The 15,582-nt window shown below is 45.7% G+C and overlaps 1 protein-coding gene across 2 annotated transcripts; it reads right to left on the bottom strand.

Annotated features, from left to right (window-relative positions):
* Positions 1 to 3,270: 3,270 nt before the first annotated feature.
* Positions 3,271 to 15,439, bottom strand: FBXW9 (F-box and WD repeat domain containing 9). 2 transcript variants are annotated; one of them, XM_077327259.1, is made up of 11 exons: positions 14,432 to 15,439; positions 12,554 to 12,988; positions 11,020 to 11,159; positions 9,446 to 9,574; positions 8,541 to 8,653; positions 8,176 to 8,267; positions 6,959 to 7,107; positions 6,317 to 6,430; positions 5,821 to 5,910; positions 4,079 to 4,144; positions 3,271 to 3,900 (listed from the first exon to the last, which is right to left on the bottom strand). In XM_077327259.1, exons 1-11 carry the CDS (start codon positions 14,922 to 14,924, stop codon positions 3,826 to 3,828), a joined length of 1,896 nt encoding a protein of 631 aa, XP_077183374.1. In that variant the 5' UTR covers positions 14,925 to 15,439; the 3' UTR covers positions 3,271 to 3,825. The 2 variants fall into 2 exon arrangements, with proteins under 2 accessions (XP_077183374.1, XP_077183375.1); XM_077327260.1 differs by having other exon boundaries at positions 13,980 to 14,492.
* Between the last annotated feature and the right edge of the window lie 143 nt (positions 15,440 to 15,582).

Genomic DNA, 15,582 nt, shown 5'->3' with positions numbered 1-15,582 from the left:
GACCTACATGATTTCCCCAAATGGCTTCACACAAAGTAGGGCTACAGTTTACTACTTCACATTTTTTCCTGTTCATAATATGTGTATATCTAGATACATCATATCATATTTGTTTGATATTGTGTTCTGGATTTTTAACTGTTATTTCCTGTCACTGGCCTGGGACAAGACAAAATGGAAATGACTGAAAGGCAAAATCCACTTTTACTAAAACCTCTACTGTTATTTAAAACATATAATAAGCACTTCCATTTTGAATGCATGACTTTTTATGACACTTTGCAAATCCTCCCCACAATTTCTGCCTCGGGAGGGCACCAAGCATCAACAGCACATGCAGAGAGATCCCAGCTGCAGTTCAGCTCTTCCACTCATATCCCATCACTGGCCATCCAAAAGAGTCCTTCCCAATTACTTTACTCCAGCAGTGGCTATGGAAAGACAAAATGGCCAACTTCCAACCTTCAGCTACTCAATTAGGTTAGCAGTCTGAGTGCTTCACCTTAAAAAACATTATATTAAAAATTCCCCATTTTCTTTTAATGTGCTTTCACTGACCTACCATGACTAAAATCATGCTCAAGCTTTCTGCAAAGGCCTGCAAGGTTTCAGTTTTGACTTGGGATGGCTCACTAAAACCTGTTCCACAGCTCTAGGAAGCAGTTCCAATGGGTTGCTGGTATCAGGCAGGCAGGACTGCTTCAGAAGGACAGCAAAGAAGAAAAGGAATATAATCCTACTGTACCTCATCTGTACCATGGGAGTGTAATTTACTGAACTCCTGGGTTGCATCAACTAATTATCCACTTAATTCAATCGTCTGTCTTAAACCGCAGCATACCTGGGTGCCTCACTCAAGGCTATAAGGGAGCACTCAGTGAGATTTTACTGACTTCATTCCAGTAATTCCGAACATGTAGGGCAGAGCCACGATGTGAAATTATGGTATTCTCCTGTTAGTTAACAGTTAATGACTCAGTGAGCAGGGTTCTACATTATCCCCAAAATATGCCCCTTTGATCGATTGCCAGACTAGGGAAATGGCTACAAATACATTCATCATTGGCTGAGTGAAAGTACTAGTTCTCTCGTCATTTGAGACATAGCAATCACATTGCCTCAAGTCTAAAACATTGCATGGCACTATACTTGTAGTGTATTTTTCGGTCTGAACAATGGCAAGTGCACAAGCCAATTTCATAACAGTATTGCACTACTAGGAGCCCACCACATCAAGCATACAGCTATAAAAGTCTACAAGTCAACAGTATCCTACATCCTTTCTTCTTTTTCAGATCAACCTAACAGGGTTACTCTAATGCAGTCTTTTTCAACTTTTTTACTTTGAGAAGCCTCTGAAACATTCTTCAGGCTTTGAGAAGCCCAGAAGCAGTACGACTGTGCAGAATATGGTTGGGAAGCAAAGCTGTGTACACGCCCACCTGGGACCCCTCCCCTTCCCACCCACCCCAGGCCCATCATTAGCCGGGGGGGGGGTTTGATATGACTATATCTGGTCATAAAGGTAAAGGTATCGCCTGTGCAAGCACCGAGTCATGTCTGACCCTTGGGGTGACACCCTCTAGCGTTTTCATGGCAGACTCAATACAGGTGGCCTTGCCAGTGTCTTCCTCAGTAATTAACGCTTTACCCCCCAGCAAGCTGGGTACTCATTTTCCCAACCTCGGAAGGATGGAAGGCTGAGTCAACCTTGAGCCGGTTGCTGGGATTGAACTCCCAGCCTCATGGGCAGACAGCTTCAGACAGCCTTTCAGCCGCTTACCACTCTGCACCACAAGAAGCTCTGCATATCTGGTCATATCACCTGATAAATTAAATGTTTAACATTTTTTAAAAATATATAAAAATTAACTCCCACCCATTTGGGAAACTCTTCCAGGACCATCAAGAAACCATAGGGTTTCATAAAAACCCTAGTTTAAAAAGCCTGATCTAATGGTACAAGATACTTATAAAAGCCAGAGAACTGGGCAAGATTTATTATTTTGGTTTTTAAGCTTTAAAAAAACCCTGTCCAACAAAGCTCCAGTGGTACTATTATTTAAATTCATGCTACTATGTAGAAGACAAGAAAACAGAAACATAGACCAATGCCAGAACTGCCTGCCAGGATTTTAGTTGAGATTAAAAGCAGTCTTGAAAAGGTATGCTTTGTGGTTTTTAATTTTATTGTTTTCCTAAGTAGGTAGGGTTTGTAAGTGAGACTGATTGTAGCTATTCTTGTTTTCATTAGAAAATGCAAATACACACACACACACACACACACACACACACACACACACACACACACACATATATAGTTATTTTCTATGGTTATTGCTATTATTATTACCTTTATCTGATATAGTCACAGAGTTCAATGTACTGTTCTTTGTTTTTGTTCCATGTGAACCACCCTGAGCCTTAGGGGAGGGCGGTTTACAAATGTAATAAATAAGTAAGTAAATAAATAAATAAGGTGTGCCTGCCTGGGGCCAGAGAAGAAGAAATTGTAACCATCTGATCTCATGAAGCAAGGTCCCAATGCAATATGGGCATGGCAAAGAATCTTTGTCAGAGCACCCATGATGGCTTGCTGAGCAACTAAGTATACCTCCTTGACCAAACTAACTTTTTGCAAAACAAGTGTGTAGACAGACATTTATTGCAATTGCATGCTGTTCTGGAATCATTTTCCTCATGAGAACATTCATCTGGGTTACTTTCTGCGGGAACTCAGCTGGCGCAGCTATGGAAAAGTAAATGAGCTCAGCATCCTAGAAGATTTCAGGGATTGATGTACATTTGTCCTTTGTCAGATTTCAGAAGGGTTTTTTCAAGACTGCAATAAAAGCCCTGGCAAGGGACAGAGCTAACACTCCCAACAAAAAACATAAAATATGTATAAAAAGGATTTTTCCACATGATGTGCTTAAAATACACACATGTGCTTTGAATTATTTCTACACATGTGAAGTGGAGATGGATAAATCCAGTAGCACACTTTGTTTTATGCGCTTGTATCACAATGGCAATGCTGGTACGTTCCACAGGCTTGAAAGGAATGTGCATCCAAAACAAGTAGCTTAGAAGTGCCCCCTTAATCTGTGACCCAGCACAGCTGGCTGGAAACAACAGTTGATAAGAAAAACCACACAGCCCAGTCCTTCCATACATCTCACCTTACTTCTAAATCGAGAACCACAAGACAGTGGCATTCAGAAAAGTAGATCACGAACCGTCAGAAATAAACAATGTGCTACCACCATGGATGAACCACCACAAGAGAACATTTTTAATTAAACTGTAAACACGGATCCATATTTGGTGGCTCCAGGGTCATGTCTGCCTGATTGCAAGCTCCAGCCTCTATGCTGCCGACCTTCCGCCTCCTTTTGCTCAAGCTGATGTTTCCAGGGCTAGAGCGGTGCCCAGAATACTGCAGCTGTTCACTGCAGAACCAGCTAGTTCACCTCACCCCACTGTGTGACTCAACTGGCAGCTCTCCTCTGGAATGTGCAGCCAGCTTAGCAGTGAGTGTCCACCCAGGAGAGGCAGAGTCTAAGTGAGCACCATTCTAGAGAGACACGATAGCTGGGGGGGGGGGGGGGCTTTGGATGTGCACAGATGGGACAAGCCCCCAGGACTAGCTCAGGCTGAAGCTTCAACCTCAGCCCCACCCCTGAACTCATGGACACACAGAGCATACAAACAGAACCAAAATCTCAACAGGCACTGGGACTCCAGTCCCCAAGAGGAGGCTGCCCGAGACGCAGAACTTGGCACCCCTGCAGTGGGAGGCACCGATCAGTCACTGGCTCTTCATCACACAGGGAGCCTCCAGACCTCCAGAGAGAGACCACCTGAAGCAGCTACAGCTATGTTCCCTGCAACACTGATCTGCAAAATAAAGGAGAGGAAAGGTGGGTGGGTGAATTAGCCCAGCAGGTGGCGCTAATCTCACAGAAGCCACCTATACTTGGGTGCCTAATCAGCTGCAGATGCTTCCACCCACAACCTTCCCCATCTCTCAGCTCCCAGGTGGGAGCACTGCCATTCCCCATCCAATTGTCCTTACCCCACTTAGCATGCTGCTGTGTGTCCGTGAACAGATAGTCTTTGGTGGATCTGTGGGAATGTGGACCTGGGAAGAGAAATATAAAGGATTTAGGGCTAGAGGCTGAAACATAGGAATCATAGAATAGAATCACAAGAACTAGAAGGGATCTACAGGATCATCTAGTCCAACTTCCTGCACAATGCAGGAAACTCACAACTACCTGCCCATCCACAGTGACTCCAATTCCATGTCCAGGTGATGCCTCTCCCCCACACCCCCCAAAAAACAACAACCAGAATCCCTGGCCAGTCTGTCCTGGAGGAAATTTGCCTTCTGACCCAAAGTGGTGATCGGCATTCCCCCAGGCATGCAAGAAAGGGCCAAAGAGCCAAGCACTGACGCAACTCTTCCTGCCCACCCACTCACAATCTGCATTCGTTTAAAGAATCAGCATTTCTGTCAGATGGTTATCTAGCCTCTGCTTAAAAACCTCTTGAGGAAGCCTGTCCCTCTAAGGAACTGCTCTGTTAGGAACTTCTTCCAGATGTTTAGCTGAAAATTATTTTGAATTAATTTCAACAAAATTGGTTCTGATCTGACCCTCTGGAGCAACAGAAAGCAGCTCTGCTCCATCCTATATATATCATTTCAAATACCTGAAGTTGGTTATCGTATCAACTCTTAGTCATCGTCTCTCCAGGCCAAACGGACCAAGCTCCCTCAACCTTCCCTCAAATGACTTGGTCTCCAAACCCCTCGCCATCTTCATTGCCCTACTCTGGACATACTCCAGTTTGTCTACATCCTTCTTTAATTGTGGTGCCCAACACTGAATATGGTACTCTAAGTGAAGTCTAACCAGAGCAGAGTAAAGCAGAACCATGACCTTGTGCGATCTGGACACTATACTTCTTTTGATACAGCCCCAAATCCCATTTCCCTTTTTAGCCACCAAATCACAGCAATAACTCATCTTCAGTGTTTGGTCTACTAAGACTACTAGAGACTTTTCACACATACTACTGCCAAGACAAGCCTCCCCCACCTTTTAATGATGCATTTGATTTTTCCTACCTAATGCTGAGTTTACATTTATCATTATTGAAATTCATTTTATTTCAGTTTTCCAGTCTGTCCAGATCATCCTGTATCCTGATTCTGTCTTCTTCTGTGTTTGCTACCTCTCCCAGTTTAGTATCATCTGCGAATTTAATAAGCACCCCTATACTCCTTCATCCAGATCATTTATAAATATGTTGAACAATACAGGGCCCAGGACAGAGCCCTGAGATATTCCTCTCTAAGAGGATGACAAACAAGAACCCTTTGAGTGCAATCTGAGAGAGTTGCTTGACTGTAGGAAACACAAAGAGAGCACCAGGGGAAAAGGAGCAGATGAGTCCTGCATCATGAGAGGCCTGAACCAGTGCAACTATGACAGAGCTCAGTTTTGCAAAAGGACAGGAGACAGCTAGGATACCCTGAAGGCATTAGTCTGTAAACCAAATCAAAGATGGTGGCCCTTGCTCTTCTTCATGATTTCTACTCTAAGCCATGAGTCCTCACACTCCTTTCATGATCCACAACTGGCAAACAGATTTCCGGTTCCCTTGTGGCCAGGGACATCTTTCTTGTTGTACAAAGTTGAGAAAGAGCATAGAGAAATTGAGCTTTGCCCCTGCAGATACAGGAGGGGAGGATACCATGGATCTAAGCCTGACCATGGATCACAGATCTGTAATTTTGGTACCAATTCTTACACGCAGTGTCTTGTCAGTCGAAGCTGTGTACAGAGTGCCCAGCGAGTGTTGGACTCCAGTGATCTGAGAACGGTGGCCTACATCATAGTACTGCAGAGAGAAAAAACAGTGAGGCTCTGAATGCACCAAGACAGCCAATACAAGCAGGCTGGCCTCATTTTACAGAACCTGGAATGTCCGTAGTATGGCACTTTCATTTTGAGGAACCTGCTTTCTTTCTGTTTTAGGTCTAGCTTCTGTTGCAGCTGGCAAAACAAAAACTGCCCCCAATTGTTCAAAGCTTGTGTGTTCTGGTCTAAATGACTATAAATAAAGTGGGATTTTTTTGATCAGAGCTCATGATATTTCCACTGTGAATCTTAACAGTGTTTTAAAACACAGCCACAATCAACTTCAAGTGGTATCGTATTTAAGCTTATGGAGGAACAGCTTGTTTGGTGGGTGGCGGTGTATCATCTTTCCCTGCCTCCCTGAGAGCTACATTCTTCTTGAATACCTTGACATGCTGAAAGCTGTCTCCTCGGTTCTGAAAAACATACAGCAGCCCATGGTTGTCTCCAGCCCACAGCTGGCAACCCTGGTACGACATGGTGAGGAGATAGGAGTCCAGCTAGGGAAGCAAATAAATGGATGTCACTTCCAAAAACAGGAATAAAGAAGATGCACCAAATATTGGCAGGTAATTCAGTGAAACAGCTAGATCAACATGGTGCAGTGGAAAGCAAAAGAGGCTCAGAAATGCCTGCCAATACTAACATGGAAGAAAATCCTGGTGCTAAAGATGACTGTTGGCATGACTCGGAAGAAAATGGAAAGACTTCTCTCGACAGAGGACAATATTCAGACTAGGGAACAGGTGGGTGAGACCACGAGTAAGTACCCACTGCACATATTAGTTTTGGCCAAACCACACCTGCAGTGATACTGAATAAAAACAGCTGCCAAGCTGGACACAATATAGACAGAGCTTTGTTTTATGGTACATTTCACAGTAATCCCACATCCACACAGAGAAAGAAGGGCCAAAGATTCTCATTACAAATTCAAGAAAAAACAGGCACAAACTGGGTTCTTTCCTATGGAATGTTTGGCTATCATAGTTAGGAAAAGGAGAATCATTGATCTTTCTCTCTCTCACCTGTAGCCTCTGGAGGACACTGTTGGTCCGTCGGTCAAAAAACACCAGTGTCCGATCCTCACTGCCAGAGATGATGAAGCGCTCGTCAGCCACGAGGGACAGGACTGCATTGGAATGGAGCTTGCGGCTCTTTACAAGAGGCTGAGGAGCTGCAAGAGAGGGCCCAAGAGATGCATCACAAGGGCACAGTCCCCGACAACCAGATTTCCCAAAACTAACAGCTCCATCAGCTGACGCTTCACACATGGTCTCTCCCTAGCAAGTCACAGTCCTCCAGCGACCATCACTTTCTGTTCCCTGGGAAGCAACTGTGATCAGAAGAGAGCATGGAGCTTCCTCTGGGGGAACCTTGGCAAGCTCCTCCCAACTAGTCTTGGGCTAGCTCACTGTTACACAATAGACAGAGTGACCTGTTCCTAGTCCAAGCAAGTGCACTGAAGAGCCACTATCCTCCCGCATTATTATTATTATTAGATATATAGCCCGCCACTCCCTTGCGGCTCGTGGCGGGTAATTACAATGTGAAAGGGCTGAGGGCTAACTATGCACGTTGTCTTAAAGCAAAGAGGCCTGGCTGGGAGGGGTGCACCTCTGTCTTTTGTAACTGCCTGCATTTGTCTTTCTCCTTCTCAAGAAGGGAATAAACAGCTTTACGCTATACCAACCTTTTGACCAGGGAGAAACCCCTGAAATATTTTTCTGGCTTGAAGGAACCCTGTAAATGGTGACATGCCCGTTCAGGGAAGTAGGATATGGGAGCCAGACAACCAATCAATCTATCACTATTTTTCCACTGTGGAGAGACTAGGCCTGTATAGCAACAGGAGAAGTGGATACCAGCAATGTCCAGTGATGTAGCAGCCATCCAAACTTCTGGGAATGGCCACATAACCCCTGGGAGCTCTCATGTAACCTCAGGGTTCCCCGGGAGTCCTGGATTGGAATCCCTGCTCTATACCCTCAGCTCCATTGGCTACTTGTAACTGAGCCGGGTTTGCCAGGCTCCTAATTCAAGCTGAACAGATTTTGTGTTCATACTTAGCTGACTAAAGGGAAGGGGCGGATGGGGAGGCGGAATGAGAAGGACAGGGAGTAAAAGGATAAAGCAAGGAAAAACACACCGTGGAGTTCCTTTCCAAAATAGTGAATGAAAGGCACTGAAAACAAGTTTGTGACAGATCAAGGCACCAGTACCACTGAAAACAGATGGCACTAACCTCGTGGGTCATACACTGTCACCTTCTTGTCATAGGTTCCTGTGACAAGGATGTCAGGCAGGTAAGAAAGGCACAACACAGCTGCTTTCCCTCTAGGACGAGAAGGAAAAACCAGGTGAAGGGCCAGAATGCTCACTTTGGAGCTGATAAGCCTCTGCCCAGCCACAGCTCTCTCCTGCTGGTCATGGTTTGCAAGGCTATGCCCTACAAATGCCAGCCTGAGCAAACGCTCTAATGTCTCACTCTCTCAATATTGCCTGAGGGCCCAGAATACTGAGACCTGTCCCTTTATTCAGCAGTAAAATCCCAGCTTCTGCAGTTCTTATTTTAGACTCCCTGAGTATGAACTGCTAAGGGAATGTTACCTGATTTCTCCAAACTGCTGCCCATCAGCAGCTATGTCCCAAAGCTTCACTGTACTGTCCCAGGAACCGGAGCATACCCGGTTGTCTCTTGCAGCCAGCGACCAGACCCACCCCTAATGGCAAAAGATTTAAAAGTCTGTTTTAGCGTTCTCTCCAGCTCTTGAGAAGCTACACAATCTCATTCTGGTAGCACACACAAAAACATGTGGCAATTCCTTATTAACAGGGACTGCTTGAAAGCAGGGACTAGTTTCACGTAATATAGACAGACCCAGTATTGACAGCCACGAAGCTGCAGTGGTGACAGTACTTGGCCTACAACTGCAGAGACCAGGGTTGGAGGTTATGAAGCTCACAGGGTGCCCTTGGGCCAACCACATATGCACAGCCTCACCCCCCGCAGAGAGTTGCCGTAAGGACAAAACAGAGGAGGGGAGAACCATGTACACCACCCCAAGCTCTGTGGAGGAAACTGGAATTAGAATGTCATACTGATAGACAGAACCCAAGAGAACTAGTCTTTTTTGTTGTCTGCTCCCCCTGGAGAAAATGGAGAAAGCGACTCGTAATGCAGCTGGGGGAGATCCTGAGGGTTTGTCCTCCAAGGAATGTTACTTCCAGTACAGCATCAGTGCAGACAAGAGAAACTGGGACAAAAGAGTTCAGGCATCAGCTCCATTTCCTCAGTGCAGTGACAGTCTGCTTTGATGTTTTGATTGGAGAGTGGGCGGAAATCAGATTGATGAGTTGCAGTTCCTGTTTGGAACATTTAAGCTTATTTCTGGGTATTTAAATACTTTTTTATTTAAGAGTTTTCATGTGGTATAAACAGGTTAGGATCATATTTGGAAATGAAAACTACCCACTACTGGAAATATAGATCACAGGCTGCGGATTCCGATTACCTTGTGTGTCCCATTGCGCTCCGTTCCCAATGCCTTCACAAGCACTTTTTCTGGTGCTTTGCCTAACTGTCTCAGGTCCCACAAGTTGACATTTCGGTCTCGAGAACCTGAGATGCACAGCTCCCCATCCTGGATAGGAGAACAAATGAACATCTAAAAGAAATATGCCAGGGTCCCTTCTGAATAGTAGACTAGGTAAGGGCAGGCAGCTAAAACTTGACATCTGCCTGAAGAAAAATAATGCAGTGATACATATGTTATTTATTTATTATACATTGATTGATGTGTAGAGCATTCCTCTCGGACTAGCTGTCTCGGCTATGAACAATAGTCTGGATATGCAATCAGCAATAAAACAATACATTTTGGATTGCCAATAAATCAATAAAAACAATATCTGTAAACCTTACAACAATACATTAAACAACTATCAGCACCAATAGTTGATTACAGTAGTTTCAGAGATGGTAATTTTGCCACCATGGGTGTCACTAGGAGGAATGGAGGACAGGGGGAGGCCCAAGTTATTGATGTGAGGTGACTATTCAACTGGCCACAGCTCATTTTGAGTGAAATATCTGGAATAACTGGGCAAAGATACCAGAGTGTTAAACAGCAAGGAAAGGCATCATGGGCACAGCACAGGCAAGAGCAGAAAGAGTTTTGCAGGACACAGCAGAGATGTAAACAGATAATAACTGGATAACTTTTCAGACTGGCAGCAGAAAGCTCACACTCCACCCATTTTTAAAAGGCAGTCACTACACCCTGCTCAATCTGTAGAAGAACATGTCTTAAAGATGAGATCATCAGCTCTCTGTTCCAAGGCCTCCAAAAGAAATGGAACACAGTGGGTCAGAACAAGAATCTCTATTGTCAGTCTCCTGGATTAAATCTGGAAAATGTCCCCTTCCATGTGAATGATCATAGAGACATTTTGTCAAATGCAAATACAGCACTACTACTACTACTACTACTACTACTACTACTACTACGTAGTATTTGGATTTATAGCCTGCCACTCCCCTAAGGCTCGTGGCGGGTAACAGCATATAACCTCCCCCCCACAATAAAACCCCCTAATACATAAAAACCATGCTAATACATAAACACATCAACCAACAAACACGGCGACATTACCCAAGGAGGAGACCAGAGATAGCCTGAAAGGACTGCAGAAGAGGGGGACCCGATCTCACCAGGTGGCGCCGGCCTCAGCCATAAGCCTGGTGAAAGAGCGCCATTTTGCAGGCCCTGCGGAAAGCTGGTAAATCCTGCAAGGCCCGCAGCTCTTCTGGGAGCTCATTCCACCAAGTAGGGGCCAGGACCGAAAAGGCTCTGGCCCTGGTTGAGGCCAGATGTGCCTCCCGGGGGCCAGGAACCACCAACATTAGTCCCCGCGGAGCGTAAGGCCCTGTGGGGGGCACAGGGCGTCAGGCGGTCCCTCAAGTATGTGGGTCCCAGACCGCGGAGGGCTCTTGCTAACACAACTCTATGACTGGTCATGTACTCATAGAACGACATGTTATGTCAAAAAGTAATATACTACTACACTGAAATCTAGCATCTTTTACCTGGAGGAGCAGTACAGAGTCAACTGAAGCAAAGTGCCCATCTGCTAGTGAAAAGTACTCTGTGTTCTTGCCATCCTCTGCCCATTGCTGGAGATGTTTCTCTAATTCAATGCAGGCAGCTGGCCAGTTAAATTCATCATCTATTGAGACATGGATGGAGCTTAAAAGAAATCCAGATTTTTCTTTAGGCTATACAGACAATGACAAGCAAATTTTGTTTACAGTAGTTATGCACCATTTTTCCAAACAAGTATTCTCATAGTCATTTACAAAGAAAAATACATACAAATGACACATATAAAATATCAAAATAAGTAGAAGCAGCAGCTTCATTACAGAACTGGTTTGTGGTCTATTCAGTTATATCATTTTTGGAACAGAAAGGGCAATATCTAATTTCAGAATCAGTGGCTCAAATTATCAGTGTGGTGTCAAGAAGAAATCCCAATCTGAGCATTGCTATGATTCTCCCAAAAATAAAAGGAATGGTTTTCTATTTACAACAGGAAAATGGAAGAAAAATGGCAGAAGGATTAAATGGGTACATCTTCACAACCACCCAAGAATTTGTTCATTTAAAAAAAGAATCACAGTTCAAAAACTTCCAAAGTGAGTTCAAAACAACTGTCATAAAACCATAATCTGGTTTACAGGAGAAACCCATCCTAACTCCCGCTTTACTATGGAAGATCACTGGGTGATCTCAGACAACTCACTCCCTCTCAGCCTAACTTACTTCCCAGGGCTGTTGTTGTGAGGATGAAGAAGAGGAGGGGAGAACAACGTTGATAGCTGGTTTGGGTGCCCATTGGGGAAAAAAGCAGGGTATAAACAAATAAAAATAGTACAGTCATTAGTGGGTGAGCAAAAGAAACAGCAAACAATAATTTTTACTTGTTTAAATCATCTACACACCTCTTCCTCCCCTTCAAGCAGAAGAATAGGAAAACCCCATCTACAACTTTTCCTATATTTCAACCCTCAAGAATAGTATTTCTCAAATAGCCATGAAACACAGGCTGTTACTCAGTAATGCTATGTGCTTATAGATGTTAAATGAGAAAAACAGCTTGGGGTATTGGATAGGAGTACAGACTTCAAATTTGTTGAGTTGGGTTTGATTCCGTGCTCCCCACATGCAGCCTGCTGGGTGACCTTGGGCTCACCACAGCACTGAGAAAGTTGTTCTGACTGAGCAGTAATATCAGAGCTCTATCAGCCTAACCTACTGGGTGGCTGTTGTGGGGAGAGGAAAGGGAAGATGATTGTAAGCCACTTTGAGACTCCTTCAGGTAGAGAAAAGAACCAACTCTTCTTCTTCTATACTGCTTTACTGTAAGCCACTTCTTGCATTTTATGCTGGGAGGACAAAACAGCAAAAATCAAAATTTAGAAGCATGGGTTCTGCTTCCCAAGAAGTCAGAAAATCGCTGTTTTAGTAATTTGCCAGTTCTATTCACTTGGGGAAGAAATAAAAATAACCAGTAGCCAAATATCTCATTAATCCATATGCAAAATTAGCACAAAAGCTCACCTTCCACAACTGGGTAGCAACTGCCAATTCGCTTCTGTAGGCGACTTCTCCAAATAATTCTGTCCTGCACAATGTCCCTCAGTGTCCGACAGACTAAAGGGAGGACACTCAGGACAAACCCGGCCTGCAAGTAGGAACAGATCTCCAAGATCAGCTCAAGAGGAAGAGACAATAGCCCAGAGACCATGTCATCACTAACTGGAGATTTCTTTAGCTCTAGGACGGGTGACCTGTGCTCAGACACTTGGGTCAGCCCACCGACTGAGAGAGTCTCTGGGGGCAGACACTGGAATGCCTGAGCAGACTGGCTTGAAGGACCAAGAACACGTGCAATGTACTCTTGAGCCTGGGCATCTGGATCAATTTTGGTCTCTGTGTCAGAATCATTGTCAGAAGCTTGAAGTGCAACAGAATGATCTGGATCTGCATCCATGGCTATGTGGGGAACAGAAACAGAATGTTAAAAGCAACAACCTCTAGAACTGAGATCACATGCAGTTTTACCACCAGTATGTTTTTCAGCAGGAGTAAATGGTCTTCTACAAGGTAAACAACAAGCTATGCACTGGAAATTATACCAAAGTGCTTTGTTGGGAGGGGGGGGGGTGTCCTATGTTAATCTAGATAAAAGGATTTCCCCCAAGAATCATAATGTTAGTAGGGTCTCTCTAGGGTCATCTAGTCCAACTGCCTGCACAAATCAGGAACTCACAATAAGGTTATCTTAGTCTCATACAGGCAGCAGGACGTTGGAAGTTCTTAACTTATCAAAGTTTCCTTAGACAAAATCCTAAAGAAACCTGGAGGAAACACGTGGACAGGTCAGAAAACTCATGTTAAACAACAACACCACTTAATAATGCACAGTACTGAGCAACATCATAGGTGTGTTCATTTCACTGTCAGAATCCCCCTCTTCATTGCTGTAACAAAGATCTTACAAACAATCCAGTTCCTATAAGGTAACGGTATCTCCTGTGCAAGCACCAGGTCATGTTTGACCCTTGGGGTGGCGCCCTCTAGCGTTTTCTTGGCAGACTCAATACAGGGGGTTTGCCATTCCCTTCCCCAGTCATTACTGTTTACCCCCCAGCAAGCTGGGTTCTCATTTTACCGACCTCCTTCTGAGGTTGGAAAAATGAGTACCTAGCTTGCTGGGGGTTAAAACAGTGATGACTGGGGAAGGGAATGGCAAACCCCCTGTATTGAGTCTACCAAGAAAACGTCACCCCAAGGGTCAGACATGGCTCAGTGCTTGCACAGGGGTTTACCAGTTCCTATACCCCTATGCAAAATCTGCAGTCTTCAACATTAAAACCAGAGAGAGAGCTGACCAGGGTCTGAGTGGAGAATGCTGCAAGGTAGCCACCGGCACCTGCTTTGATTTGTTTGACCAAAGTCGCAGAACTTCCGGCAGGGAACTGACCTGAAGTTGCCTTGCTCATCCCTGCCCCCATGTGGCTCCCTACTGCGTACTCCATTGTTGTGGCTGTTTTCTTCCCACGTCAACTGTACACTGTACGATCCTTTGATGATAACAACCGTCCTGTGTGAAACTGAGGTGTGCAAAGAACGGTGGCAAGAAAGCAGCTCTCCCGTTCTCCCCCTCGCTGGCCGCGCTGCGCTGTGCGGGGCGGGCACGACCGAACCAACCAGCCCAGCAGGGCACCCACCTCCCCCCCCCCCGGTCAGACCTCGCTTCCTTTGAGGGACGGGGCTCTGGGACAGACCAGCCCGGCAGGGGAAATCGAGGCACCGCCGTTCTCCGCTGATGGGCAGGAAAGGAGCAGGGCAGCGGCGACCTCCTGCCAGCACGCGCGGAAGGGGGAAGCCCACCAGGCAGCACGCGCAGCCCCCCGACTGGCCGCCCTTCCTTACCCGGCAGCCGCGGAGAGCCAGCGCCCCTCTCTCCGTCCCTCCCTCCGGACAAGGCGCCTCCGCCCCGCCCCGCCCGCCCCCTCACGCTGGGCTCAGGAGCCCCGGCAGCCCGCTCTCTGGGGCGCGTCTCATCGCCAAGGAGAAAGCGCTTCCGGCGCGTAGCCATGACGACACCGGCAAGCCCGCCCGCCTCCGGGAGCGTAAAGAAAAACGTCACATCCTCTGGGGAAAGTCTCGGCCTTCGCGCGGCCCTGCCGCAGTGCTCGGCCGCCGTCGCTGGGGTTCCGCCAGGAGAGGACGGAGGCGGCCGCTGTGGAGGCCTGGCAAGGAGCGCACTTTCGGCGGGGAGGTCAATAGGTACGCCCAGGGGTGCTTTGGAATTGGACGGTCTCTTTATTCGATTAATAGGGAGCGCTGGACAGCACCGTTCTGCCGCCGCCCACAGCAAATATCTTGACGCAACCATTAAACAGACTGGGAAGGAACAGTACATTTAACACGTGGCTATCTCATGAACCGTGCAAGTTTGTCAGTGCCTCAAAAATAAAGTTCATCAAACAATCGTAGTGATTCTTTAAACAGAAGGTTGCCGCATTAGCTAAATTGAAGGAGGTGCTTATATGCAACACTAAAGAGAAACAAACATGGAGACTGGTTGTAGAAAGTTGTAGGATAACAACTATTATGGGGTTGAGACAAAGCTATGTCAGAGGGCTTAAAGAAGCTATACATCGAGTCAGACTCTTGAGACATTTAGGTTGCTGGTCTGTACTTACTGGCTGTAATTCTTTAGTCTTATACAAAGACCTGCAGCATAGCTTAACAAAGTTTGAGTCCAGTGGCATGTTTAAGACCAACGTGGTCAAGGTATAAAACTCCATTGGTTTTAAAGGTGCCACTACTGCATCAGACCAACACAGCTACACACCTGAATCCAACATAGTTTGTTACACAACCTAACTGGAGATCAAGGGGTTCTTGGGTCAGCCTTTTGTATAAAAGCAGGTATATTTCTACTCCGTATAGCTTAAACAGCTTCCCCTACAACCTCGTGGCAGCAAAGCTCCATTGGAAGATTAGTAGAAACTGAATATTTAGGATTGTATAGAACTCAGAAGAAAATGTTAACATAGTGCACACTGCCAATAAAA

This window comes from Paroedura picta, chromosome 3 (assembly GCF_049243985.1).
Source record: "Paroedura picta isolate Pp20150507F chromosome 3, Ppicta_v3.0, whole genome shotgun sequence".
NCBI classification, from domain to species: Eukaryota; Metazoa; Chordata; class Lepidosauria; order Squamata; family Gekkonidae; genus Paroedura; species Paroedura picta.
The sequence above is the reverse complement of the archived record's forward strand: the minus strand, read 5'-3'. Positions and strand labels throughout refer to the sequence as shown.

Coding starts and splice junctions, on each gene's coding strand:
- FBXW9 (XM_077327259.1), bottom strand. CDS start 14,924: ATGTACTGTTCCTTCCCAGTCTGTTTAATGGTTGCGTCAAGATATTTG. Junction 5,911..6,316: donor ACAGCTTTCAGCATGTCAAG/GTATTCAAGAAG, acceptor TTCTCTCTGCAG/TACTATGATGTAGGCCACCG. Junction 4,145..5,820: donor CGACTGACAAGACACTGCGT/GTAAGAATTGGT, acceptor TTCTCTTCCCAG/GTCCACATTCCCACAGATCC.